General features: G+C 38.5%; 1 protein-coding gene across 2 annotated transcripts; it reads right to left on the bottom strand.

The window, feature by feature from the left end:
- Nucleotides 1–10,140: 10,140 nt before the first annotated feature.
- On the bottom strand, nucleotides 10,141–11,346 carry LOC140808006 (uncharacterized). 2 transcript variants are annotated; one of them, XM_073165001.1, is made up of 2 exons: nucleotides 10,751–11,346; nucleotides 10,547–10,662 (listed from the first exon to the last, which is right to left on the bottom strand). In XM_073165001.1, the coding sequence occupies exons 1-2, from the start codon at nucleotides 11,336–11,338 to the stop codon at nucleotides 10,606–10,608; spliced, it is 645 nt and encodes a 214-aa protein (XP_073021102.1). In that variant the 5' UTR covers nucleotides 11,339–11,346; the 3' UTR covers nucleotides 10,547–10,605. The 2 variants fall into 2 exon arrangements, with proteins under 2 accessions (XP_073021101.1, XP_073021102.1); XM_073165000.1 differs by having other exon boundaries at nucleotides 10,141–11,346.
- Between the last annotated feature and the right edge of the window lie 2,014 nt (nucleotides 11,347–13,360).

Genomic DNA, 13,360 nt, shown 5'->3' with positions numbered 1-13,360 from the left:
TGCTTCACAAGAAACTTGACCTTCGTCTGTCTTATTTTCCACCTGAAAAATAGTAGTTTCTGAATTCGGTGTGCCTTTGTCTCCCTTTACTTTATCTTCCTCGAAGATAACATCCCTGCTGATGACAAGCTTGTGAACAGTAGGATCCCACAAGCGAAACCCCTTTACTCCATCAGCATAACCCAAGAAGATACATTTTCTGGATTTCGAATCCAACTTCGATCTTTCTTGTTCATTGTACAGAACGTACACAGGACTTCCAAATGTATGCAAATGAGAATAATCTGTCGGCTTCCCGGTCCACATCTCCATCGGAGTCTTCAGATCAATCGCCACTGAAGGAGAACGATTGATAATATAACAAGCGGTTTTAACTGCCTCCGCCCAAAATGACTTTTCTAGACCCGCAGTTCTCAACATAGCTCTTGTTCTGTCCAACAAGGTCCTGTTCATCCGCTCCGCCACTCCATTCTGTTGAGGTGTGTAAGCCGTCGTGAATTGTCTTTTGATGCCCTCATGTTGACAAAATGCATCAAACTCGTCACTGGTATATTCTCCTCCATTGTCAGTCCTCAAACACTTGATTTTCTTTTCTGAATCAAGTTCAACCCGCGCTTTGAAATCTTTGAAGATCTGGAAAACATCTGATTTCTTCTTGATTGGATACACCCAACATCTCCTAGAGGAATCATCAATGAACGAGACAAAGTATCTCGCTCCTCCTAGGGATACAACCGGTGCTTGCCAAACATCCGAATGAATCAGCTCCAATATGTTTTTGCTCCTGGCAGTAGAAGTGCCAAACTTTAATCTGTGTTGTTTACTGGAAACACAGTGCTCACAAAAGGGTAGTGACACTTTTGTAAGTCCCGGCAGCAACTTCCGTTCCGAGAGAATTTTCAAACCTCGTTCTGACATATGCCCGAGCTTTCTATGCCATAACACTGTTAATTCTTCTCCTGAACCAATTGATGCAACAGCTAGTTCTGCCTCTTTGTGTGTTTCTCCCAAAAGTACATACAGATTTGCAGCAACCTTTTCCGCCTTCATAACTACAAGCGTGCCCTTCAGAATTTTCATGATCTCGTTCTCGATACGAGTTTTACACCCGATGTCATCCAATTGCCACAAGGACAAAAGATTCTTCGTCAGTCCTTTCACATGTCGTACCTCCTGTATGGTGCGAATGGTGCCATCAAACATTTTAATTTTGATAGTACCGACCCCAGCGATTTCCAAGGCATGATCATTTCCCATGAATACAGATTCTCCTGAGACTGGTTCATAATGATCAAACCATTCTCTCCGAGACGTCATATGCCACGTCGCTCCTGAATCCATTATCCATGTGTCACAAAATTTGTGTCTGCCTTCCGCAACAGTTGCTGCTTCGCTGAATAATATTTCACCACTGCCTGAAGTACTGGCCACATTTCCTTGAGAACTTTTATCAATACTCGTACACTATTTCTTGAAGTGCCCTTTACCGCCACATTTAAAGCAGTAAATATTTTTCTTCTTACTTCTCGACTTTGATCTACCTCGCCTTTGGCTCCCACTGGAGTCACGGTCCATAAATCTTCCTCTTATCATCGGTAACGCCTCTGCCTGCTTCGAGGATACCAACCTATCTTCCTTATTCTTGCGCCGGCTTTCTTCTCCGAGAACCGCAGTTAAGACATCGTCGAATCTTAGAAAGCCCATAAGAATATTGTTGGTAATGTTGATGATAAGTTGATCATATGAATCTGGTAGACTTTGAAGTAGAAGCTCCGCACGTTCATTTTCCCCTATTTTGTGCCCCATGGAAGTGAGTTGGGCAAATAGAGTATTTAGTGTGTTGATATGGTCGGTCATCGATGAGAATTCCGCCATCCGAAGAGTATAAAGCCTTCTCTTTAGGAAAATCATATTGTGTAGGGACTTGACCTCGTACATCTTTGTCAGAGTATCCCAGATAAATTTGGCTGTTTTTATCTCAGAGATACTTGATAAAACTTCGTCAGCTATAGCCAAGTGTAAATTGGCAACAGCATTATCATTCATCTCATTCCACTTTTCATCATCCGTAACTTCCACCGGTCTGTCTCCAATAGCCGCCAAGCAATTCTCCTTTCTCAAAACTGCTTGTATCTTTATTTTCCACAGCATAAAATTGCTTCCATTGAATTTTGCTATCTCGTACCTTCCTGCCATTATGTCTACAACAATTTTAGTAGACCGGACAAAATAATCCCGCCTTAAATAAAAAATCTCAAAAAATCTTTTCTGATGTGGAAGATCAGTCTAGGCTGCAACCACAGAGCATACTCAGAATTTTAAGAAATTTTAAACCAAGGCTCTGATACCACTTGTTGGTCTCACGTGCAGGAATTTAAGATAATAAAACCCGAAAATAAAGAATAAACTGGACACCGAGATTTACGTGGAAAACCCCTAAAAATTATTAGGGTAAAAACCACGGACAAGATGAAAAGAATTTCCACTATAATATTTTATGGTGTACAACTCACTCACTGTGTTTCCAAAGAGAACACACACTCTCTTAATACAGGATAACAAAACATCTCACAAATATTATAGAACTAAGCACTCAAATGCTTATAAGATGAGAGAAAACTCGAAGAAGGGATAATTTCAGAATGAAGGAGGGAGCTCTATTTATAGAGCCCCTGGACCGTGTGAACACGCGTTAAAAACGCGTCCGATAAATTGCATCGAAATTTCCTTTTGTTCAATAGATGCCGCCCACGTTTTTTCTGCCCACTCCCAACATTCATTTAATGCATTCACATTGCCTACACTAATGAATAAGTCAGGGGAGAGGAGAGAATTTCCACCACTTTAGAGTTGAACTTGTGCGTGTAAGCTCATAAAATTTATTGTTCTTGATGCTTTGTACTGAAAAGACTTAAGGCAGTCAGCGGTTGCTTTTTTTTTTCCTCGCAAACCGATGAGAGAACATCCAACCGAAGTCCTAGAAAGTGCGGATGCTTCCCGGCTCAAGGGTGTTGAACCATAATTGGGCTGCTCTCCCTAAGGTATTAAGAAAAACTCTGCATTTGATGAGATCGACATATTGATGTAGTCTGGAAGCGTTCTCGAGCTAGGTGCTCCTCCGGATCTTCCATTTCGTTCTATTGCCTGAAGTTGGGATACATGAAGTGCTAAGGTAGCTCGGCGGAAAAAACCTCAAGAGAGAAGGGACGGCTCGGGGTGGTGAAGGAGGGGGAACCGGGGGCGGAGCCAGAAATATGGCTCCGCTCGGGCTAGAATTTTAATCTCTAAAATTTTTAAATATTTTAAATTGATATATCCGAGCTACTGTCATATTATTCTAAAATTATACAAAATTTATCTATAAATTTTTTCAAAAAAAATTGGGTCAGCCCGGGTACAAGCTAATGTCCCTCCGCCCCTGTATATATACACACACACACTATTGAGTCAATCGTGATACCTTGCCATCTCCTTTTATAGATGAGAGGAACTTTTAATTAAGTCATTCATGTTGGTCCCACGTGCGGAATTTGAGATAATAAAACCCGAAAATAAAGAATAAACTGGACACCGAGATTTACGTGGAAAACCCCTAAAAATTATTAGGGTAAAAACCACGGGCAAGATGAAAAGAATTTCCACTATAATATTTTGTGGTGTACAACTCACTCACTGTGTTTCCAAAGAGAACACACACTCTCTTAATACAGGAGAACAAAACACCTCACAAATATTATAGAACTAAGCACTCAAATGCTTATAAGATGAGAGAAAACTCGAAGAAGGGATGATTTCAGAATGAAGGGGGGAGCTCTATTTATAGAGCCTCCTGTCAGTGTGAAGACGCGTACAAAACGCGTCTTCCATCTTTCCAGGAAATTTCCGCCATTTGAAATTTCCGCCTGCCTGCCCACATTTATTACATGTTTTGACTGGCCCCATTTGAAAACTCTTGTTCCTGCCGACATTTCTCCCACTTGGAGATTTGATTGAGAATCAAACATATCTCCACACATCCTTTCAATCTTGCCATTTCCTGCTGCTTACGTATCCGCTAGACCACTTGAGGATCTACACCACTCAAACTTTTCAATGTTTACTGGCTTGGTCAGAAAATCAGCTATGTTTTCCTTTGTATGGATCTTCTGCATTTCCACACTTCCTTCTTCTACTACTTCTCGCACAAAGTGAAATTGTACTCCAATGTGTTTCGTCCTGGAATGAAAGGCTGGATTCCTTGCAATGTGCAAGGCACTCTGACTGTCACAAAACAAAGGAACATTCTCTTGTTTGTGCTTGATCTCCTCCAATAACCTTTTAATCCATATTGCCTCCTTGCAAGCTTGAGTAGCTGCCATGTATTCTGCCTCCGTTGTAGATAACGCCACAACTGTCTGCAATTTTGAAACCCAGCTTACTGCTCCCCCTGCAAGCGTAAACACATAACCAGTAGTAGATTTCATCTTATCAGGATCACCTGCATAATCTGAATCGACAAAGCCCCTGAGTGTAAAATCCGATCCTCCATAACATAATGCAGCATTCGAGGTACCCTTCATGTATCGAAGGATCCTCTTAACAGTGCTCCAATGCTCTCGTCCAGGATTCGCCATATACCGACTAACTGCTCCCACATGCTTGAGCAATGTCCGGTCTTGTACAGATCATGGCGAACATCAAACTTCCCACTGCTGATGCATACGGTACTCGAGACATCTCCATCCTCTCTGCTTCACTGTTAGGACACATCTCGGAGGATAACTTGAAGTTAACAGGAAGAGGGGTTGAAATTGGCTTACTATCTTGCATGTTGAAGCGTTGCAAGATTTTCTTCAAATAATTTTTCTGGGAAAGCCAAATCTTTCTGTTACTTCTATCTCGGTGAACTTGCATCCCTAGAATCTTGTTTGCTGGTCCCAAGTCCTTCATATCAAATTCCCTAGCCAACTGTGCCTTCAATCCTTGGACCTGATCTTTGTTGGGGCCTGCTACCAACATGTCGTCCACATACAACAGCAAAATGATATAATCATCACCAGACCTCTTGAAATACGTACAAGGGTCTGCACTCAATCTGTTGTATCCAAGGCTCATGATATAGGAATCAAATCTCTTGTACCAACACCTCGGCGCCTGTTTGAGACCGTACAGAGATTTCTTCAACCTGCAAACCAAGTTCTCTTTGCCTTTTTCCGCAAAACCTTCTGGCTGGAGCATATAGATTTCTTCTTCAAGATCTCCATGAAGAAACGCCGTTTTCACATCTAGCTGTTCTAGATGTAGGTCAAACACCGCACACAATGCCAACACTATTCTGACTGTTGTAAGCCGAACCACAGGAGAAAATATCTCATTGAAGTCAATGCCTTCTTTCTGAGCATACGCTTTTACCACCAATCTAGCACGATACCGTTCCACTTGATTATTGCCATCTCGCTTGATCTTATAGACCCATCTGTTACCGATGGCTTTCCTCCCTCGTGGTAGTGTAACAAGATCCGAAGTTTTATTCCTGTCTAATGCCTCCAATTCTTCTTGCATTGCTATCATCCACAAAGATACATCCGAGCTTTGAGTAGCCTCGTGGAAACTCGATGGCTCACCATCTTCTGATAATAGACAATATGCAATGTTGCTTTCAGTGACATAATCTGAAAGCCAACCTGGTGGTCTTCTGTCTCGAGTTGACTGCCTCACATTGGAAACCTCAGACTCAACATGTTCTTGTTCTTCGTGCTCTGGTACTGCTTCACAAGAAACTTGACCTTCGTCTGTCTTATTCTCCGCCTGAAATGTAGTAGTTTCTGAATTATGTGTGCCTTTGTCTCCCTTTACTTTATCTTCCTCGAAGATAACATCCCTGCTGATGACAAGCTTGTGAACAGTAGGATCCCACAAGCGAAACCCCTTTACTCCATCAGCATAACCCAAGAAGATACATTTTCTGGATTTAGAATCCAACTTTGATCTTTCTTGCTCATTGTACAGAACGTACACCGGACTTCCAAATGTATGCAAATGAGAATAATCTGTCGGCTTCCCAGTCCACATCTCCATCGGAGTCTTAAGATCAATCGCCACTGAAGGAGAACGATTGATAATATAACAAGCGGTTTTAACTGCTTCCGCCCAAAATGACTTTTCTAGACCCGCAGTCCTCAACATAGCTCTTGTTCTGTCCAACAAGGTTCTATTCATCCGCTCCGCCACTCCATTCTGTTGAGGTGTGTAAGCCGTCGTGAACTGTCTCTTGATGCCCTCATGTTGACAATATGCATCAAACTCGTCACTGGTATATTCTCCTCCATTGTCAGTCCTCAGACACTTGATTTTCTTTTCAGTATCAAGTTCAACCCGCGCTTTGAAATCTTTGAAGTGGAAAACATCTGATTTCTTCTTGATTGGATACACCCAACATCTCCTAGAGAAATCATCAATGAACGAGACAAAGTATCTCGCTCCTCCTAGGGATACAACCGGTGCTTGCCAAACATCCGAATGAATCAGCTCTAATATGCTTTTGCTCCAGGCAGTAGAAGTGCCAAACTTTAATCTGTGTTGTTTACTGGTAACACAGTGCTCACAAAAGGGTAGTGACACTTTTGTAAGTCCCGGCAGCAGCTTCCGTTCTGAGAGAATTTTCAAACCCCGTTCTGACATATGCCCGAGCTTTCTATGCCATAACACTGTTAATTCTTCTCCTGAACCATTTGATGCAACAACTAGCTCCGCCTCTTTGTGTGTTTCTCCCAAAAGTACATACAGATTGGCAGCAACCTTTTCCGCCTTCATAACCACAAGCGCGCCTTTCACAATTTTCATGATCCCGTTCTCGATCCGAGTTTTGCACCCGATGTCATCCAATTGCCCCAAGGACAAAAGATTTTTCGTCAGTCCTTTCACATGTCGTACCTCCTGTATGGTGCGAATGGTGCCATCAAACATTTTAATTTTGATAGTACCGACCCCAGCGATTTCCAAGGCATGATCATTTCCCATGAATACAGATCCTCCTGAGATTGGTTCATAATGATCAAACCATTCTCTCCGAGACGTCATGTGCCACGTCGCTCCTGAATCCATAATCCATGTGTCACAAAATTTGTGTCTGCCTTCTGCAACAGTTGCCGCTTCGTTGAATAATATTTCACCACTTCCTGAAGTACTGGCCACATTTCCTTGAGAACTTTTATCGATACTCGTACACTCTCTCTTGAAGTGCCCTTTACCGCCACATTTAAAGCAGTAAATATTTTTCTTCTTACTTCTCGACTTTGATCTACCTCTCCTTTGACTCCCACTGGAGTCACGATCCATAAATCTTCCTCTTATCATCGGTAACGCCTCTGCTTGCTTCGAGGATACCAACCTATCTTCCTTATTCTTGCGCCGGCTTTCTTCACCGAGAACCGCAGTTAAGACATCGTCGAATCTTAGAAAGCCCATAAGAATATTGTTGGCAATGTTGATGATAAGTTGATCGTATGAATCTGGTAGACTTTGAAGTAGAAGCTCCGCACGTTCATTTTCCCCTATTTTATGCCCCATGGAAGTGAGTTGGGCAAATAGAGTATTTAGTGTATTGATATGGTCGGTCATCGATGAGGATTCCGCCATCCGAAGAGTATAAAGCCTTCTCTTTAGGAAAATCATGTTGTGTAGCGACTTGACCTCGTACATCTTTGTCAAAGTATCCCAGATATCTTTTGTCGTTTTTATCTCGGAGATACTTGACAATACTTCGTCTGCTATGGCCAAGTGTAAATTGGCAACAGCATTATCACTCATCTCATTCCACTTTACATCGTCCGCCATTTCCTCCGGTCTATCTCCAATAGCCGCCAAACAATTTTCTTTTCTTAAAATTGCTTGCATCTTTATTTTCCACAACAGAAAATTACTTCCATTGAACTTTGTTATCTCGTACCTTCCCGCCATTATGTCTACAACAATTTTATAGACTGGACAAAATAATCCCACCTTAAATAAAAAATCTCAAAAAATCTTTTCTGATGTGGAAGATCAGTCTAGGCTGCAACCACAGAGCATACTCAGAATTTTAAGAAATTTTAAACCAAGGCTCTGATACCACTTGTTGGTCCCACGTGCGGAATTTGAGATAATAAAACCCGAAAATAAAGAATAAACTGGACACCGAGATTTACGTGGAAAACCCCTAAAAATTATTAGGGTAAAAACCACGGGCAAGATGAAAAGAATTTCCACTATAATATTTTGTGGTGTACAACTCACTCACTGTGTTTCCAAAGAGAACACACACTCTCTTAATACAGGAGAACAAAACACCTCACAAATATTATAGAACTAAGCACTCAAATGCTTATAAGATGAGAGAAAACTCGAAGAAGGGATGATTTCAGAATGAAGGGGGGAGCTCTATTTATAGAGCCTCCTGTCAGTGTGAAGACGCGTACAAAACACGTCTTCCATCTTTCCAGGAAATTTCCGCCATTTGAAATTTCCGCCTGCCTGCCCACATTTATTACATGTTTTGACTGGCCCCATTTGAAAACTCTTGTTCCTGCCGACAATTCATTCAATGGTTGCTCGAGTGTTTTACTCGTGAGAATTAATATTTGAAGTGCATGCAATCTATGCATAACTTTGATTATTGATTTTCTTCGTGCTCCTCGATTTCTTTGAGGTATAAGGCATGAATTAATAAATTAAACTAATATTTATATAAGCATGCATGCAACTCATGTAATAAAACTGCACATTTCAAGACCAGCACAAGTCATTTCATTAACTGTCAAACATATTGTGACATAGCTAAACATGAATTATTGTAAAATTAATTATCATTTTGGATTATATACGAATACTAATAATAACTCTTGTTCGACGGATCTTGTGCGTGTATTTTACCTCATGACTTTCAAGTCAAATAAATGGAACTAACCCCACCAGCTTCTCGGGTTAGGACAATCATTAGCATGCCACAGCAGAGGGTACTGTTTATTAAAAAAAATTATTATTTTTTTAAAATTGTTATTTTTATATTTTAATTATTTCAAAATCAAAATTATATTTTTATATTAAAATATATTATTAAGAATTCAATTTAAAATTAGAATTTTATTTTTTGTTACAAATATGTGATTCCGAACGAACAAGAAAAACGACGGTACATGTAAATTTTTTTAATATTATAGTTTTTTTTGAAAAAACAAACTATTTTCTCTTCTTTTTTAACTTGTTAATTTTTTATTTAGAAGTTAAAATTTTATTAATCACGTATTTGTAACAAATATAATAATCTTGTTGGTTTTTTTATATTCTAATTCTTTTGAAAAACTATTTTTTTCTTTATTTGTATTGTTACTTTTTCTCATTATTTTTTAAATTTTTAAATACAAAAAATATTTTTTCCTTTCTTAGAGATTTAAGAAATAATCGAACTTTAAAAAAAATGTAAAAAAAATTTTAGTGTTCGAACAAGAAAAAATTATACAAGATAATTTTTTTTTTTATATCCTGTCAATTTTTTTGTATTATTTTTAATTGGTTGATATGTTCAACCTTTTTAAATTTTTTGTAAATTTTTTAATTAGATTATTTCTTATATCCTTAAAAAATATATACATATATATATATAATGTATTTAAATGTTAATTTTATTTTTGTTATAATTATGTGACTAATAAAAAATTTACATGTACCGTCTTTTCTTCTTGTTCGTTCGGAATCACATATTTATAACAAAAAAATTAAATTTCTATTAACATTTTTTTAAAAGAGTTGAAAAAATTATAAAAGAAAAAACATAATAGTAATTTTATCTCCACAATATATATATATATATATATATATATATATATATATATATATATATTTGTAACCAAAAATAAAATTGTAATTTTAAATTGGATTATTAATCATATATTTATATAAAAATATGATTTTGATTTTGAAATAATTAAAATAAAAATAACAATTTTAAAAAAATTAATTAATTTTTAATAAACAGTACCATCTGCTGTGGGGGAACCCACAGCAGAGGATCCTCATCCGCCACTAAGGCTTCGAACATTCTTAATCGCATGCTTAATTCATATATTTTTTAATTTGCGCGCCTTGGCTTTAAAATGTGGGTAAGTACTAAGTAGTAGGCACAAATCATGCTTATATTACGTGATTTATCTTGATTTCTCCACAAACCACTCATGACATGTGATAAAATCATTTAGAAAAATTCCTTAAAATAAATTATCAAACCGACACTAAATAAACCGAAACAATACTGATCCGAAAAAAATGAAAATATTTTTCATAATGTTATCACATTACTCATGGGGATCTCCGTGTGATCAATTTCATCCTTTGAATCAACAACCATTTTCGCCACTTTTAAAAGACTCCCAGTTGCCATAATTGCCTTAGAATTGATATCATGCAAAGATCTAGCATACAAGCAGTTGCATGCAGCAAATGCCGCTTCAGAAAGCCGTTTATCTTTACTAGGACCCATCAAACAATGCCCTAAAATCCTTAAAACCGGATGCAGAATCTCCCAAGGCAGAGCTATTCTCCCTTGTTTCCTATTTCTGCATATGTTCTCCAAAATTTCAACGTTACCATCTTTTACTTGTGAGGAAGAACTGGCTTCAAGATTAATGATGCCACTTTCTTCTTGATGCCCTGACCATATCATACAAAGTTTACAGAAATCAATCTTTGAATCAATAGGCATATAAGAAATCTTGTTGTAATATAGTTCTAAAGCTACCCCAACTATTTTTGCCCGTCTAGTAGATCTAACAGTGCCGTGTGGCTCGAGGCTCGGTGAAACTAGGGCGATATGAAGCTCGGTAGCGCCATTTTTGGCTGTTTGTTTGGTTTCATGGTAAATGCTTGAGAGTGAGATATCAGGGATACTGACTGTCACCTGCTGCCCGTTTCGTGCTGCGGTTTCATAAGCATAAATAGCTAATAGCACAGCTTCGAACCCAGGTAAGGGCTTGTTTAGTGAAGCCCCGGAGAGGTAGACTCCTGCTAGAACGGGAATGAACCGGAGGACAACTAGGTGGAGTTCCGGCTGGGCGGATTGGAACGTGTCATATAGCCAACGACAAAGGTTGTCATCTCCGGCCCCTGAGTCAGGGTGGTGGAGAAGTTGTGTGATATGGGCCGCCACGTTGGGATCGTGGAGAAGGGATGTGGCGGGAGATTCGGAGGAGGCAATGGATGATGGGACGGAGGGTAGGATGGAAGAAAGGGAAGCGATGACATCTTGGGCTTTGGCATAGGAATCAGACCAAGATATGTGGGGCTTGTGTATTAATGTAGGGTTGATGGTTTCATCTTCATTGATCATTCTGATAGATTGATGCATGGGGTACTAGCTAGTGTAAGATTTTAAAGAAATATATACATAAAATTGGTGTCAAAGCAGGAGAAAATTGAGGATTGAAATGTGGATCACCATCCTTGACTATTTATATGTGGCCTAACAATAAAAAAAGATAAAGCATATATATACTTTTTCTTTAGAGATATTTAAATTTAATAAGTGAAATTTCCCTTTGAGATATCCATTGCGAAGATCCTCTTTTAACTGTGGAAGACTGATTTAATTTATGTGATCTTAAATAAGTAAACTAGCTCCAACAATAGGAATCAAGAACTTAAATAATAAATACTTCATAAAACGTACTCAAATATATTTGTATGTGTTGAAGCTATGACTGAGCATGTAGGGGTGTGTGCATATTGTCACTCATAACAATTACCGATGGTGTTTTAATTACCCTACACCAAATATGTGACGTCCCGAAATTTGAAGTCCACATAAACCACGTACATGCAAGTTATTAAATTCCTCTTGTATTTTATTAAATGGTTTTAATGGATGTTTATTTCATTAAATTGTGTTTTAATTCATGATCTATGAATTTGCATTATTTTAATATTTATGTTTAATTGATGCACGTTAAAATACTTTTCGAGTTTCATGTTTCAGGCGATTATTCGAGGCGGGATCGAGGAAAAGACCGGTGACGATTTTTAGCAATTTAAAGTGTGGTATTTTATTTTAAGTTAAGAGTGGGGCATTTTAAATACTTTATTTGGTTTTAGTATTTTCAAGCCTAAATTATGTATTTAGTGATTTTATGAGTTTTAAACTTTTAAAGTTGGCTTTGAGCATTTTATTTTGGTAAAAAGAGAATTTTATTAAATTAGTGTGTTTTTATTTAAATTAAGGGATATTAGTAAAGTTAGTGATTTACTACCATTTAATTAATGGTTAATTTATTATTAGGTAAATTCTTATTCCCTAAATTACTAAACTCACGCCACACACACACACTACACGCTTTACACACTTTTACACACACCTAGAGCCAATCAAAGCACACACACACACATATTTCATTTAGTTTTGATTATTTTGAGAGGAAAAGTATTAGGGTTCTTAGTCTAGAGTGCAGCCGCCCCTTCCCTCTATAATTCCTAGCAAATTTTCGTTGGTTTCTTCAAGAATTTTAGTGCCACGGTCGTCTCGGATCAAGCCTCGCGCCATCTCCGCTTCGGTATCGTCGTTTCGGTAACGTTAAAGATTTAAAGACACGTATAATCTGTTCTTTCTGCATCGATCTTGTCATAGTATGCGTCGTGTTATTTTATGCGTGAAAATCCATGTGTGACGTTCGTCGTTTGAGCGGAAAATGGTTTGAATGCGTTTGAAATACTTTTTAGATCTGAAATCTCGTAACTTACTGTTCTGATGAAAACTGCGATTTTTCTGTCGGGATTTTGAGAAAACTTTCAACTAGAAAATTGTAGAAATTTTCGATACCTTCGATTTGATAGAAAATTCGAGATTTTTGGATGAAAATTGAGTGAGTTATGATGTTTTTCGTGGGACTGCTCAAACTGCGTTTTCAGAAAGTTATGATATTGATGTATTCTTGAAGTTTCAGTGTTGCAGGCTTCGTTGGGGATCGACGGGTGATCGTTGCTGCGTCTAGGTATGATTAGTATGATATTGGGATGTTATTTGATACGTCGTATAGTGTCGATAGGCACTCGAATGCGTTAGGAGTCGTAGGAAACGAATTGGTGTCATTTGCTATGCTTTGAATTGTATGTGTTGTAAGGTGAACTCATTGCTTTGGGTGTTTGTACGAATTTAGTTGATGTTATGGCATGCTAAGGTGAGTCTCGGGGTGTCGTTTCATAGTCCGTGCAACCGAGTCTAGAAAGTTGAGCGAAGCATGTACATAATTTTCGTAAGTTCGCGATTACAGTGGGTACACGGACCCGCACACGGACCCAGTCACGGGGTCCGTGCCTTTGTTTTCTTCTCGGCGTCTTTTTCCAGCATCTACACGGACCC

Source organism: Primulina eburnea, chromosome 12 (assembly GCF_022965805.1).
Source record: "Primulina eburnea isolate SZY01 chromosome 12, ASM2296580v1, whole genome shotgun sequence".
Taxonomy (NCBI): Eukaryota; Viridiplantae; Streptophyta; class Magnoliopsida; order Lamiales; family Gesneriaceae; genus Primulina; species Primulina eburnea.
The sequence above is the reverse complement of the archived record's forward strand: the minus strand, read 5'-3'. Positions and strand labels throughout refer to the sequence as shown.

Excerpts from the sequence above, each read along its gene's own strand:
- LOC140808006 (XM_073165000.1), bottom strand. The coding sequence starts at position 11,338 with ATGATCAATGAAGATGAAACCATCAACCCTACATTAATACACAAGCCC.